Source organism: Podarcis bocagei, assembly GCF_964188305.1.
Source record: "Podarcis bocagei genome assembly, chromosome: 17".
NCBI classification, from domain to species: Eukaryota; Metazoa; Chordata; class Lepidosauria; order Squamata; family Lacertidae; genus Podarcis; species Podarcis bocagei.
Window position 1 is genome coordinate 12,480,039 of NC_138143.1, and position 15,532 is coordinate 12,495,570.

General features: G+C 44.5%; 1 protein-coding gene across 2 annotated transcripts in view; it reads right to left on the bottom strand.

Annotated features, from left to right (window-relative positions):
* Positions 1 to 3,474: 3,474 nt before the first annotated feature.
* The window catches only part of LOC308576589 (ovostatin-like), a 55,164-nt gene continuing 43,106 nt past the window's right edge, over positions 3,475 to 15,532 (bottom strand). For both annotated transcript variants that reach the window (XM_081176110.1, XM_081176111.1), the window contains 8 exons: positions 13,876 to 14,096; positions 9,930 to 10,145; positions 8,377 to 8,501; positions 7,074 to 7,164; positions 5,855 to 5,923; positions 5,666 to 5,768; positions 5,126 to 5,201; positions 3,475 to 3,684 (listed from right to left, as the gene is read on the bottom strand). In XM_081176110.1, the coding sequence (XP_081032236.1) occupies positions 5,149 to 5,201; positions 5,666 to 5,768; positions 5,855 to 5,923; positions 7,074 to 7,164; positions 8,377 to 8,501; positions 9,930 to 10,145; positions 13,876 to 14,096 (878 nt within the window). In that variant the 3' untranslated portion in view covers positions 3,475 to 3,684; positions 5,126 to 5,148. The remainder of the gene's footprint in view (positions 3,685 to 5,125; positions 5,202 to 5,665; positions 5,769 to 5,854; positions 5,924 to 7,073; positions 7,165 to 8,376; positions 8,502 to 9,929; positions 10,146 to 13,875; positions 14,097 to 15,532) is intronic.

Genomic DNA, 15,532 nt, shown 5'->3' on the forward strand with positions numbered 1-15,532 from the left:
TATTATTATTATTATTATTATTATTAGCACATACTAGTCCAGGAAATGATGCAAATTAAAAATGCTCTAACCGCAACTGAGATTGGAGGGGTCTGCAGAGGAAGGACAAAATCTGTAGCTGCCTTAGTGAGGGTGGCAAGGTGAGACTATAATGGAGAGAAGTATGGGTGCCATAACACAAAATGCCCTGTCCTTTATATTAGTACAGTGGTGCCCCGCAAGACGAAATTCGTTCCGCAAGTTTTGTCGTCTAACGAATTTTTCGTCTTGCGAATCACGAAATCCCATAGGAATGCATTGAAAATCAATTAATGCGTTCCTATGGTCAAAAAAAGTCCAAACAAAGCCAAATTTGGTACAACAACAGTTTATTACCTGCTCTTTAAAGTCACACATACTGTAAAGAGCAGTTCAGAAATTGAAGGGAAAATAAATTAACTTTATAAACAAAACATGTCTTTGTTTTTAGACAAAGGAAACAAAGCCGCGAGACGTTTTCGTCTCGCGAAGCAAGCCCATAGGGAAATTTCGTCTTGCGAGGCAAATCGAAAACGGAAAAACCTTTCGTCTAGCGAGTTTTTTGTCTTGCGAGGCATTCGTCTTGCGAGGTACCACTGTATGGTGGTTCAATGGTTCCATCAACTCATCCTGGCAACAACAAGTCATGTTTCTGTTTCTAAAGCAGAAATTCCTCATTTCCTCAGTCAGTTGCTGCCCTTGCTTCTTTATGGAGGTCAACTGTTGTCAGAGCAAATGAGGAAATGCTGCTTTTCGAAGGCAGCTGTGGCATTTCGCTCCTCCCATTGCAAGGATCATCTGATTCATGTTTACTTTCTGTTCCATGAGAAAGGAAGCCAGTTTGTGTGACTTCTGTCTCTGGTACTATTGTATTTTTTCTTGCAACCACCGATAAAAACTTTGCCACTGCTAATGTTCTAGCGTTTGTCCAGTCTTCCAATAGGAACCTGACATAGTGAGCCTCTGATTTTCCCGGGAAAGGTACCAGCAAGGGTAATATCAGTTCAGCCCTGGCTTGCTCATATTTTGCACTGTGCAACAAAATATGTTTTATGGAATCGATGTCTTGAGCACACAAAGTCTGTCCTGGTAGGGAACTCCTCTCAACCTGCAAGAACTAATGATCCCTTTATTCTGAACAAAATGCTTGTTTAACTTGGAGGTAGGCTGTATGAATTGTGTATTGCTTTGTAACGATTTGTTGGGTCTCTGGACCATAATAAAGGTTGATGATGTATTTTTTCTTTCTGCTCTGTCTTGCGACGAGACAGGATGTCTGTACGAGGCCTGCTCCTCTCATACGTGTTTGTTATGTTCTTTATTCTGTAATTAGTAGAAATAAAGTAGGTAAGCCCAGATACCTCCTCAACTCCGTCTGCACTGTTTTTACTCTGCTATACCGGGTGCTCACAAGAGAGCAGCTGTGAGTCCCAGAACACCAGGACCCCTTCCCAGGAATGCTGCGTAGCTGCTCCAGGGCCGGAGGCCTGCAAGAGTGTTCCATTAGTGTGGCTGGTGACGGCACCATGGCCTCTCAGAGAGCATGGCCTGAAGAGACAGTAGGCCAGACCCCAAAGCCTCACCTGTCAGTCAAATGCTTTGGCTCCTTATCAGAATTTTCTCCATTCAGAACCAAGATGGGAGTCGGGTTTTATATCAGCTCAGGGGAGGCATGTCCCATTTCGCTGCTTGAGGCCAAATAGGAAGCACGGCCCTGCCGCTGCATCTGACACCTGTGTCACCCACCTGCCCTGCCACCTTCAAGAAGTGGCGCCAGCATTGGGACTGATTTCAGGTGAGATCTCGCTGGTTTCTGATGAAATCTCACCTGAAATTGGAGACATCTTGGCCAAATTCAGTGCCGGCTCCTCTGCCCCTGGTGCTGGCCTCAACGCACATAACGGTTGGGCCGGCTGCAAAATTTTTTGCTCCAAGTGGTTCACACAAATTGTAAGATAGCCCACTGTCAGGGCTGCCTCAGGTCTCAGCTCACAAAAGACCAACGCCAGGTTCTTCTTATATACAAGGATGTTTATTGCAGTTCATTATTGGTTCCACAACCGAGGCGCGCAGCCCCGCGTCTCTTAGCCTAGACGTTTTAAGTCCCCTCTGAATCGGTCCCGCCCCTACACCAGCTTAAGAGGCTTGTGCTAGTCCACCTCTTCCTGTCTTTCCTTTTCCGCAGGGTCTTTCTGCCCCCCTGGGTTCCTTCCCTCCTGCTCTCTCCTGAAGCAGATTCCTCAGATGCCTGTTCCCCCCTCCTTCGTGCTTTGGGGCCAGGCTCCTCCTCCGGGCTTTCTCCATTTCCGCGCGCCTCCACATTTGAACTTGGCGCACGTTCGCTACCCCTGACCTTCCTCTTGACACTTACACTACTCCCTGTACTACTCTCCGCCTCTTCCGGCAGGACGTCCTGCCCCGATCTCCTTCCCCTGTCTCCTTCCTGCTCCGCTCCGTGTGTCACACTGGGAACTCCACTCTCTTCACTTCGTTCCTGCTGGGAAGCCGGCCCCGATCTCCCACTCCCACTCGGGGTTTCCCTGCTGCTTCCCTGCTCCTGGCAGGTCCCCCCTGTGACCCCCCTTGGCCTGACTAGGGGCGCCCCCTTCTGGGAATCCTCCGATTCACTTGAGAGACTCATGGAAGACCTCAAGTCATTGTCATCCTCTTCCTCACTGTCCTGTGATTCTTCCCCATCGCTCTCCGTCTCCCCCCTCACCTGTGCCTCTGTCTCTGAACCCCTGACACCCACCATCAGGATTTCCATATTAGGTTGGGGAAGTGCTTTTTTTCTGGGGGTACTCAAGGGTACACAGCACTGGCACCTTTTCTTTCTAGAAGAAAAGCACTGGGTTGGGGTAAAGCTATCCAATGAATTTGTGGCTGAATTGAGGTTTGAACAGGGAAGTTATAGTCTAGAATGTCCGGAGGGTACCAAATGTTAAGGAAGGTGGGTAGTAGGTAAAAAAGGTAAAGGTAAAGGGCCCCTGGAGGGTTAAGTCCAGTCAAAGGCTACTATGAGGTGTGGTGCTCATCTCGCTTCAGGCCGAGGAATCCGGCATTTTTCCACAGACAGCTTTCTGGGTCATGTGGCCAGCATGACTAAATCGCTACTGGCACAACGGGATACCGTGACAGAAGCCAGAACGTACGGAAACGCCATTTACCTTCCTGCCACAGCAGTACCTATTTATCTACTTGCACTGGCGTGCTTTCAAACTGTTAGGTTGGCAGAAGCTGGGACTGAGCGATGGGAGCTCACTCTGTCGTGGGGATTTGAACTGCCGACCTTCCAATCGGCAAGCTGAAAATGCTCCACAGTTTAGACCACAGCGCCACCTGTGTCCAACTATCCTATACCAGGGTGCTATCCTATACCAGGTCTTATATAATCCACCCAGTGTAAACAGAGTCTGGACCATCAGCATTGGGGATTAAAATGAGCAAGCAAGGCACTCTTCATAATCACAAGATTTTATTGCAAAGAACTGATGAAACAGCCTCTCATTGAAATGAGTGGCAGAACTCTCAGTTGAAAGGTGTATTTTCTAGTGATTTTCTTCCAAGACCTAATAGTTTAACAAATATGATTCTCCCTGAACACCTCCCTTAGGATGATTGCAGACTTAATTGAGGAATATCTTTTCATGATGACATAACTTTGTCCTGCAGAAACAAACAAAATAAACCATTAATTAACCCAATTTAAAACGATGAATGGCTCAACTTCCATAGGCTACTCTTTGATGCCTTAGTTTTAGACACTGAAATATGACACTTGGGAACAATGATCAGAGTAAAACTACAGAAATATCACTTTAGTTTTGAGACACAGACACTACAGCTAGGAGGAACTAGCCAGGTGGTGTATAAATTTAGAGCAAGCTAGTGAGGAACCTGATCCATGAGCTACAGGGAGACCCCCCTGGCAAAGCAGCAAGGCAAGTTAAGCAGATGTGTGTGAAAAGAGAGAAGAGGCCAGGTCATGTCATTCTGCCCCTTCCTTCATTGATTTACAGAAAACCCAAGCTCTAAATAAAGCAACTTAAACTACAAAAACAACTAGGCAATTAGAATGCCAGTAGGGGCATAAAGGCTTTCCAGTGTTTTGCATTGTCTGTCACATGTACAACTTATCTCCCTGTTTGACAGAAGTCATGAGTGTGTACAGGGCGCAATGAGCTCCTGGCTCTCCAGGAACAAATTTGTTACCTTAAGGCCAAGGTGGCAGACCTAGAAGAGCTAAGAGAGGCAGAGAGGTTGGTGGATGAGGCCTTGGGGGGACATTATAGCTGTGCCCCACTCCCACAATGATAGCTCCCCTGCTATCAGGGAGAATGAGAGTCTCGGAGAAGGAGAACATTGCTTTCAAGAAGAGGGAAACTTCACTTGCACCTGTCTTCACAACGGAAGATATAGGGCAGATCCCAGGACCTGAAATAACTTTTGCAAGAAAGTTAGTCTTAGGAACTGAGGAAGGTGGTGGTGACAAGAGATAAAGTTTTAGGCCTAATAAACAAAATGAAAACTGACAAATTGCCGAGTCCAGATGGCATCTACCCGAGAGTTCTCAAATAACTCAAATGGGAATTTGCTGATCTTCTAACAAAAAATATATACCATAATTTGTCCCTCAGTGAGGCAAACAGGAGCACTCTGCAACCACTATTCCCCTTCCCAGAGAAGGATGTTACGCTATTCTTCACTGAATGCTAAACACACAGAATCAAACTTCCTAATACATTTTGGTTCAGAATGTCATGCAATTTTGAAATTCCTTTGCAAGGATGCCTTATGAGTGAAAGATGTCTGGAGTGTGAAATCATTCCCTCATCTTTTTTGCGTTGAAGCTATGATGTGAATGTCTTCTAGCACTTTTAATTTCTGAGGCCAGCGAGTGTCTACTCCTTCCATGACTGTAAATGAAAAAGTAAAGACTTTTTATGGCTTTTAGAGAAGACCAACTGTAACACACAGAAGACCATTGCTTGAACCTTTCTATGAAACCATCTTGTTCACCGCCTTTCTCCCCATCCCCAGTCACCAGATAGGATAACGATTGTCTCACTTCTGTTTCCAAGTTTGATGCTCCTGTCTTCCAACTTACTTTCTCCAGATTATCCAAAGGGTTCAAGGATCTTCAGCATGGCAAGGGAACTTGTATTCAGCAATCCCAATTTCATCTGTAGCAGAGAAAGTAATAGGAATTTGATTATTTGACCATCCCATGTGCTTTATGGCAAATTAATTCTACCACACACAGACCTGATGCCTTCTAATGTTATTTTTTTTTCAATTTTAAAAATGAAAATAAAATCTTGAGAGGATTATTATTATTATTATTTCTTAATATTATTTTTAGTTGCTTTATCTTGCCCAAGGCAACCCAAAGTGACTTACAACCAAACATCAAAGAAGCAAAACTCCTATATAAATACATTAAAAACATCCCACCCACTTCTAAAAGGCCACAGATAGTTAAAGGTCCAAGGCCTAGGTATAGAATAAAGTTTTCTCTCAGTTTACAACTCCCGTCAGCCCCAGCCAGAATGGTCACTGGTTGGGGATGAAGGCAGTTGGCAGTCGAAAAAATCTAGATGGCATCAGATGAGGGAAGGCTGTTCTATGGCATATTAGTTTTCTTTACCTGTTTCATAGTAGTCATACACGATCGTCGAGGCTGGTTTGATATTTGAAACTGGAAGGTCTTGGGCAACTAGGAAGCTGAAACTGATTCCCTTGGATGAGAGCTGGGAATAAAAGCACAATGGGAATCGTTAGTCTTGTAGGCAGTTAATACTCCACAAAACAAGAGGCAGATCTGAGCAGAACATACGTAGTCCAGGTAGATGATGACATGGTTTTCTTTGCTTTCCACCTTCATCACAATTCTGTCATCACGAAGCTGTGAACAAGGAAGCACAGGAAAGATGACAACCTTCACTGGCCATCTGAAGACACACTAGATGGAGTATGGAATGACTTCTAACGTATCATGAGCAGAACACGCACACAAAAGGGAAACATGGGACGAATCAGATACAGATGTAAGAAATCCATAAATTTTGCTGGAATAATATTGATGCATGCATCCATCATGAAACAATAAAATATATGTATTATAGATCATCTTTATGAAAAGGAAAGAGAACAAGTGGAGTCTGTTACATTTTAGAATGTTGAAAAGCCACTTTGTATGTTTGAAGAAGCTAGTTCTCTGCAGTCAATGACCAGGATGCAGTTTCCTTAGCCTGTTTCCTTTGAATGTAACAGTCATCAAAGATACATATTGTGGTTATGGGCGACCTTCACCGCTTCCTTCCCAGAGCAGTTCTGGTGGTAAAATCTGTTGCAATGCTGTGTATGGAGGTGGGCACAGGACCCTACAAAGGTAGATGGGGCATGGACGTACCCTCCAACATTTCTCTTATGCAAATAGGGACGTCCCATTCTATAATGATAATTTTACTATTTATACCCCACACATCTTATTGGGTTGCCCTAGCACTCTGAGCAGCTTCCAACATATATAAAAAGATAATAAAACATTAAACATTTTTAAAACTTCCCTATATAGGATTGCCTTCAGACGGCTTGGGGGTTGGATAACTCCATACCCTCCAACATTTCTCCAATGAAAATAGAGACATCCTAAGGAAAAACAGGACATTCCAGGATCAAATCAGAAACCGGAACAGCTTCTCTGAGTTAGGGATGTCCCTGGAAAATAGGGACACTTGGAGGGTCTACATAGAAAAAGTCAGCCATTCCCCCTTTTACTTCATTGGAAGCAACTCAAGGTCACACTGCTCCACACCCCAGAATTCAGCACTAAAAACTGACATTTTTTGCAGGGACAGGGTACAGCTGACCACTGTGTGGGCATGGACCTTTGGCTGTCTGACACACAGGCCACGTTATCTGATTGGTAGTCATAGCCAGGTTGGTGGGAGCCAGTAGGCGAAGCCTCCCATCTCTTGTGGCAGGTGATGCGTTTGCAAATTGAAATGCCCCACAATCCTATCCCCCAAAGCCATTCCACTTTTTACATTTACCTTTTGCAGGGATGCCTGGTCAGGTACCATGCCTGTAAGCATCTTCACATCAATGATGGCCATGTTGGAACTATTGCGCTTCCCGGTGTATCTGAAAGGAAAGGAAGACTGGGTCAATCTGAATCCCTAGACCAAAGCCATCTTGGGATACAGTGTGCAATATATATATTTAATTGTTTAGTGGTAAAATGCATCAGGAGGATAAGAGGGAAAATGCTGTTGCTTACAAATTGTGTGTTTGTACTCTGTCTATGCCTTGGAGCTCCTTTACCATCTCAGAGCAGTAATTTCAGATTCAAATACCTTGGCCACTGTCATTCCGTGCCTACTTGGCTAGTAATGACTCCAGTACATCTAGGAAATGCAATCTCCAGTACTGTGGCAGCAGCTGCCCATTGGGGACCGGGGTGCGGTTTGTGGGAAGCTAGATAGCTAACATACGACAGAGGGACCTGCTGTCTATACATCTGATGTTGGGATGAATTCCTAGGGGTACTAAAACATTGTCATAATTGCTAATTACACACATGTTGGAAATCTCAGGTGAGATACCCACACAGTGGAAGTTGTTCCCTGTACCAGTCACTACATGGAAGCAGAGACAGGTTCAGATAGTTTTCTGTTGCAGAAGATAAGGCTCAGTAAAACAGTTATGGACGTAGAGATATACAACTTGTAGATACAGATAGATACAGATACATACAAGTACAAAGTACCTCCTTTGCTCTAAATAATTTCAGCAATTCAGGACGTTAACACTGGACAACTCTACTAACAGACTCTGCAAGTGAGCCATCATGCATTAATTCACAGATATAGTTGGGGCACTGGGCCGTTACCATAGCACCTGGCCTGGCTGATCTTGAACTTGTGATTAGCTCATCCATGGGGTGATTATGCTCATGAAGTGAAGCATCATCCATGGGGTGATTATGCTCATGAAGGAAATTAACCCCTTCTCATGTCCAGTTACTCCAGCAACACACTCATATTGTCCATATCCATCCGTATTCATAGTCCCTATAATTATCCCTTCTGCATTCATACCCAGAAATACCTGTTATCAATGGAGCTTAGGCCTAAATGTACAGGACTGCAACCTTCACCAGCTTATTGTTTACATGCCAGACTACTGAACTGAAACCCATTTTAAAAGGTTGGCAATAGAAGCACATATAGGAAGGTATGCAGCCGCAGGACTATTCTGCTCTGTCTCTCTGGAACTGTCGTTTTAAGTTACACCTCTTTTTCTTTCCCTTCCACACACATACAATCTATGCATACGAGGTTGATAAAAAGGTACCTGGCTGTGATGACAATGGCAAACTTTGCCTGGAAGGTGTCTCCACAAGAGACGTTTGCCGTCTGCACAGAGAGGAAAAACCCAGAAGACTTTTTGGGAAGAAGGACGTTGTATCTCATAAGTGTCTAGAAAACATGGAATAAAAAACAGGGGAGTGAAAAAATAAACTCAAGGCAATGTGGCCTTCACAATGTGTGTGAAAGGCATAATCTTGAAGACAGTCACTAGCTTATTTAGAGTCTTAAATGATAGTAAATGAGAGCGATATTGTTGCCTGTGGTGGTTATGTGTATCTTGTTATCACCTATGTCCACATATTTTGCAGATTCTTTTAGTTCCTAGAAGTATTGCTTGGTTCCTGCCAACCACCACCTATCCTTTCATACAAAGCCAAATTAGCTTTGCAAGCAGAATTTGTGTCCACAGAGACATTCTGTTTTATTTTGAATCTTTAAGATAAGTTTCCTGTTAATTATGTTGCTTTGAAAGTATACTTTATATCTGACTTTCTTCAGTAACATTCTGTTCTGGATCGGTTTATTTGATACTTCAATGTGTCGTAAACCGCTTTGAGGTTTCTCTCTTAAAAACATAAAGCGGTAAAGAAATTAAATTAGTCATAATGACTTGCCTGCTTAGCTCAGTCGCTATGAGACTCTTAATCTCAGGGTTGTGGGTTAGGCAAAAGATTCCTGCACTGCAGAGGGTTGGACTAGATTACCCTTGTGCTCATTTCCAACTCTACAGTTCTATGAATAACAACAACATCATAATCAACATATTTGTGGGGTAGGCCAGTGAAGCAGGGGCCCCAGTCCACATATAGTGTACCGGGCTCAGGAAATCCTGCCGCCATCCCTTGCTAGTGCCATAAGGAATAATGTGCACATAGCAAAAGATGGCCTTTGAAATCCTTTTCATCTTCGCAAGTGTGCAAGGTGCACAGGGCCATCTTACCCATAGAATAAGAATAAGAATAAGAAGAAGAAGAAGAAGAAGAGGAGGAGGAGTAGGAGGAGGAGGAGTTTGGATTTGATATCCCGCTTTATCACTACCCTAAGGAGTCTCAAAGCGGCTAACACTCTCCTTTCCCTTCCTCCCCCACAACAAACACTCTGTGAGGTGAGTGGGGCTGAGAGACTTCAAAGAAGTGTGACTGGCCCAAGGTCACCCAGCAGCTGCATGTGGAGGAGCGGGGAAGCGAACCCAGTTCACCAGATTACAAGTCCACCACTCTTAACCACTACACCACACTGGCTCTTAATAGGCGCTAGGGGTGTGGGGCACCCGGGCGCTGGGCTCTCAGGGGTGTCTGGGGAAGAGCCCACCCATCGGTTGGGCAGGCTCTTTTGCTGCATGTGGCTCTGCGCCTTGAGTTCGGGGGCGACTGAGCCAGCAAGACGCTGAGGCAGCCAGCTGGCTCCGTCCTCCTGCGCACCTGGGACTGGGCAACCTGGGGGGGGGGACGGGGACGCCGGGCAGATCTTTGCACCCCGGCACTGCATATGCACTGCATATGCTTAAGACAGCCCTGAAGGTGTATCAACAATTACCTGTGTAAAGACACACCCTGTGCCATTCACTTCCACCGTATACTCCCCTGGAACGTCAGGCAGGGAAGTCCGCTGCAGCAATAGGCGATTGTCATTGTTCACTTCAAAGACTCTCTCAAAAGGCTTGTTGGAATGGATCCTGACTGAGTTCCGGCCATCTTTGGAGAAAGTATATTGGCTGAACAGAGCCAAAGCTTGTATAGCCACTACTGTGTCCTGCAAGAGAATAGTGGCAACGAAAGGATGCTTAAAGCTTTGTTCAAATGCTATGTAGGAAAGGTTTATAAATTTCTCTTACAGGCCAGAGTGGTTCCTTTATTATCTTTTAATATCTTTAAATTGAAATTTTCAACACTGGCAACTAAAAGCATGCCCTCCCTCCACCCCAGTATACAGCACAATACAAAAAGCAATCTACATTACATATCTCTTTCTTCTTTTCCTGATTATGGATGCATAAACAAAACAAAACAAAAAAAGGATATTACTGTATAAGGTCTAGGATCAACAAAAAAATCCCGTAGACTCTTGTTTTGTTCTCCACTCATGTATGCAATGGGACGCGGGTGGCGCTGTGGGTAAAAGCCTCAGCGCCTAGGGCTTGCCGATCGAAAGGTCGGCGGTTCGAATCCCCGTGGCGGGGTGCGCTCCCGTTGCTTGGTCCCAGCGCCTGCCAACCTAGCAGTTCGAAAGCACCCCTGGGTGCAAGTAGATAAATAGGGACCGCTTACTGGTGGGAAGGTAAACGGCGTTCCGTGTGCTGCGCTGGCTCGCCAGATGCAGCTTTGTCACGCTGGCCGCGTGACCCGGAAGTGTCTGCGGATAGCGCTGGCTCCCGGCCTCTTGAGTGAGATGGGCGCACAACCCTAGAGTCTGGCAAGACTGGCCCGTACGGGCAGGGATACCTTTGCCTTTACCTTTTACATGTATGCAATAAAACAGCATTGTTCCATGGAAAATTGCGCCTTTGCACCATTTCCCAGTTTCCTCCTCTTCCAAGGTGGAGGCCTTAATTTCACAAACTTAATGTGCATTTTTTCTGAGGTCCTTCAGTATTCTATTTAAGCTAGTTAGTGATTTAAATAGCAAAAACTGAAGAATGACCTATGCTCACTAAAACAAAAACAAAAAGCCAGCACACAGAAGTTTTCATACTTGTTCCCCAGAACCACCTGTTTAAAATGATCTCATGTAGCAGGTGATATGGAAGACCCTTGTCTCCCTGAAGCCAGGAGCAATTTCCCCAGTTAAAGAAGACAATACAAACAACTCTTACATCCATTTTAAAATACAAATTTGCATAATCTCAAAAAGCTTCTCCTGGTGAATAATTTGTTTTTATTCCCCATATTTGCACCCTCCCTTTCCCTCAAGGTACCCAGAGGAGCATAAATGGGAGGTATCCTATTTTAATTTTTCTTTTCATTTCACTTCTAATTTGTATACTGCCTTTAAGTATTGGTATACACAGTGCTTTTTTTCTTTAAAATGTTTTTGGGGTACTCCCATTTTGACTTTAGAAAATCAGCATTTTATAGTTCAAATCAGGGGAAATAAATACAGTAAAAGGACAAAAGGACAAAGATTCACAAAAAGCAATGGGTATACAGAAGGCAGTTTACAAGCTGAAGAAGCAACAAATATACAACATGAAGCACACATTTTATAACAATTCGATCCAATACACAAAAAGTTATAATAAAAAAACCTTAAATAACTTATAATAAAGCAATATTTTATTATTTTATTGATATTTTATTTTCTCTTTACAACGTTTTCTTAGATCAGTGAGGCTGAGAGGGTTGTGAATCATTGCACACAGGAATACAATGGAACACCCTTTCCCTCTCCTTCCCCAATCTGCTCCAGAGGGCTGGGGGATCCCCCAGATCAGCATTAGGGGGTGGATTGGGGAAAGAGCAGAAGTTATGCTCACAGAAGACATTTTCCACACACAGTGATTTAGGTGGATGCAACCGAGGGCACCCAACACCACGCAGTGAGCTTCATGGCCCAGCAGGATTTAGAACCCAGTCCTCTTCACTCCCTGCTGTTACACCACACAGACTTTCATTTCCCTTACCCACCCTCTTGATTTGGTTGATTTTATTGCCGATTATGTACGTTTTATCATGTGTGGTGGACTTAGAAAGGTAAAAGAGTATTGGGAAATGATATATAATTGTCAGGGAACTGACATCGGAGCTAGAGGCGGAGGGAAGGCTCTCAAATGATGCTGGAGAAGGGCCCAGCAGGGAGAGAAGCAGCTCAGCAGATGGGGAAGCAAATCAGCGCAACACCAGGGATATAGAGGGGCTGATGGGGGAATCAGCGAGAGGGCTCCAGGACTCTTCACTGGACACCAGCGGGGACAGCACGGGTCCTCCGCTACCCACGCCCTCCCTGTGCAGAAGACTTCCGCGCAGGGAGAGTAGGAGGAGACTTGGCGTCAAACAACTTTTATGTTGGAAAAGGTTTAAGAAACACCCACTGACAGATTCTGCTAGCGACTGAGGCAGCCACGAAGTGAAGGGCTGTCCAGACAGAAAGGTTTAACAAGGCAACACAGCCAGGAGTGGCGGTAACTTACGCACGAGCAACCCATACTCATTACAATAATGAACTGAAAAAAATGTTTAGAAGTACTGTAAAAACAACAACAACAACAACAACAACAACAACAACAACAGAGTCCTTTTTGTTGCGGATACTTCAGAGGGAAATTCCCAGGTGTCAAAAAAGACAATTTATGTATGCTACTACGGCGGCCCATGTTTGGTTAGCCCAAAAATGGAAAACGAACAAGGTCCCAACCAGCAGCGTAGCTAGCCGCTCGGGCACCCACGGAGGTGATCAGCGAGGAGATCCCTGCCCAAGGGGGATTTGGTCACACACACCCCTCAGAGATGATACCCGAGGTGGACCACACTCACCGCCCCCCTTCCTACACCCCTGGTCCCAACCAAAGAAGAATGGCAACTTAAACTTATGGAATATGCGCAGCTTGCAGATTTAACATATAGAATAAGAGAACAAGAAGAATGCACGTTTAAAGAAGACTGGAAAAATGTTTACTGCGCATATGGGTGAAAATTGTGTTCATTTGAAAACGCTGGTAGCATTAAGATAAATTTAACCGTGTAAATAAGATTTGATGCATGTAACATTGGATTACTGAATGGTTTAGTAAGTTCATGTAAAATATGCAGGAATGGATGGTGTGCAAAATGAACCACGGAAAGAGGAGAAGGGAAGTCATTGATTTAAGGTTGTCGAAATGAATATTTTGAAATGTAATTTATATTTAAGAAAAAATATTGATGATTTTGAATTATGGTGCTGGAGGAGACTCTTGAGAGTCCCATGGACTGCAATAAGATCAAACCTATCCATTCTGAAGGAAATCAGCCCTGAGTGCTCACTGGAAGGACAGATCCTGAAGCTGAGGCTCCAATACTTTGGCCACTTCATGAGAAAAGAAGACTCCCTGGAAAAGACCCTGATGTTGGAAAAGATTGAGGGCACAAGGAGAAGGGGATGACAGAGGACAAGATGGTTGGACAATGTTCTCGAAGCTACGAACATGAGTCTGACCAAACTGCGGGTGGAGTGCCTGGCATGCTCTGGTCCATGGGGTCATGAAGAGTCGGACACGGCTAAACGGCTAAACAACAACAACAAAAAATATAAATATTTGTTGTTGTCTTTGTCCATGGAGTTTTCTTGGCAGGGATACTGGAGTGGCTTGCCAGTTCCTGCTCCAGGTGGATCACATTTAGTCAAAACTCTCCACTATGACCTGTCCATCTTGGATGGCCCTGCATGGCATAGCTCATAACTCCTCTGAGTTATTCATATATATATATATGAATGATTTTATTGCCAAGTATGCAGAGCCCTGGCTGTAGCCCATGTGATGGAGGACAGAGCACAGGAGTTACTATACCTGGGTGGTGCTGAAGCCTCCATAAGGATTCTGCTGCTTGGTAAGCCAAAGGACAATCTGTGAAGCTGTTGTCAGTTGTGCTGGAGTTGGTGTGGTTCCGGTGAGCAGTGCAAGGAGCACATAGGCAGCTATCTCGACCTCAAATGATGAGGCACGAGGGTAGAAGGAAGGATGCTCTTCTGCAGGTGGCTTATCCTCACGCTCCCAATATAACGAGCCACCTGAGAATTGAAAGAGAAGCTAAGAAAACAGTCCAGAGGCAGGTCAAAACAATATTTCCTTGCAGGAATCTGATGCTCTTCCTCCAGATCCAGGGGGGAAATATCACAGAAGCAGAGATCTGCCTCATTAAGCCCCTGTACAGAGACCACCGGACTTTATTCAGCTTCGGTTTCTAGTCTCATCACTTTTTTTCCTCTCTCTCCACCCCCCCCCCCGCCCAATATACAGTTACACAAGTTAATCTTAAGCGGCTCAAACTTTTTGTTGCTGCTGTTTTTAACAGCGTGGAATGGAGAGAAATGTTCACTATGTGCTTTGCAATTGAAGTAGTGTTGTTATATGATCTCTTGATGTGTTGTTTTCTTCCTTAAGGAAATGCAACAGTGGAATGGGGGGCGGGTTGGTTAAATTAACTATAGCAGCAATATTCAGGGAAGGGTGAATGCCCCCATAAACCCCCTCTCTGGTTATGGAGGTTCTTGGAATTGGTGTAAAGTGGTGCCTCGCAAGATGAAAAGAATCTGTTCTGTGATTCTCTTCGTCTAGCGGTTTTTTTCGTCTTGCGAAGCAAGCCCATTGAAGGATTAGCGGATTAGCGCTATTAGCGCTATTAGCGGCTTTTAGAGGCTTTTAGCGGCTTATCTGCTGATCGGATCAGCTGATAAGCGGCTTAGCGCTATTAGCGCTATTACCGGCTTTTAGCGGCTTATCTGCTGATCGGATCAGCTGATAAGCGGCTTAGCGGCTTAGAAAAAGGGGGGGAGGGAAAAAATCAGCAGGAACTCGCAAGACATTGTCGTCTTGCGAAGCAAGCCCATAGGAGATTCGTTTTGCGAAGCACCTCCAAAACGGAAAACTCTTTCGTCTAGCGAGTTTTCCGTCTTGCGAGGCATTCGTCTTGCGGGGCACCACTGTATATATATCCTTCTTTAGCTATATCTTCTGCAAGTTGAAGCTTTTGAATATTTTAACAAGTATTTGGACGTTGTTTTAATTTCAAGAAAAGAGTCAGTATTGCGCATGATGTTGCCTTCCTAGCTGCAATTTACTGATAGCAGTTCTTTCCCTTTCCCTTTTACTTTCCAATGAAGCCCATGAGGCAAGTTGGCTGAAGAGACAGTGCCTGATTCATTGACAGCAAGGGATCTTCATGACTGAGTGGGGATCTCAAATCCCTTTTGTTCAAAAATGGGTGTGTGTGTGCTGTAGCTGTTATGAGGTATTAATAAATAACACCAGCAAATGAACACACTGTTTGCTTTTTAACTATTTAAATCTTGAATTTATCCAAATGTGAGCATCTGAGCAGAACTGCTGTAAATCTTAAGACACTTTTGACCCCATCCATCTGAAATGCCACTTCTGGTCACTCAACGAATGCAGTATTGTCTACCTAAAAGCTCTATAAAAGAGTTACAGTAGCATAGGCTCGTTT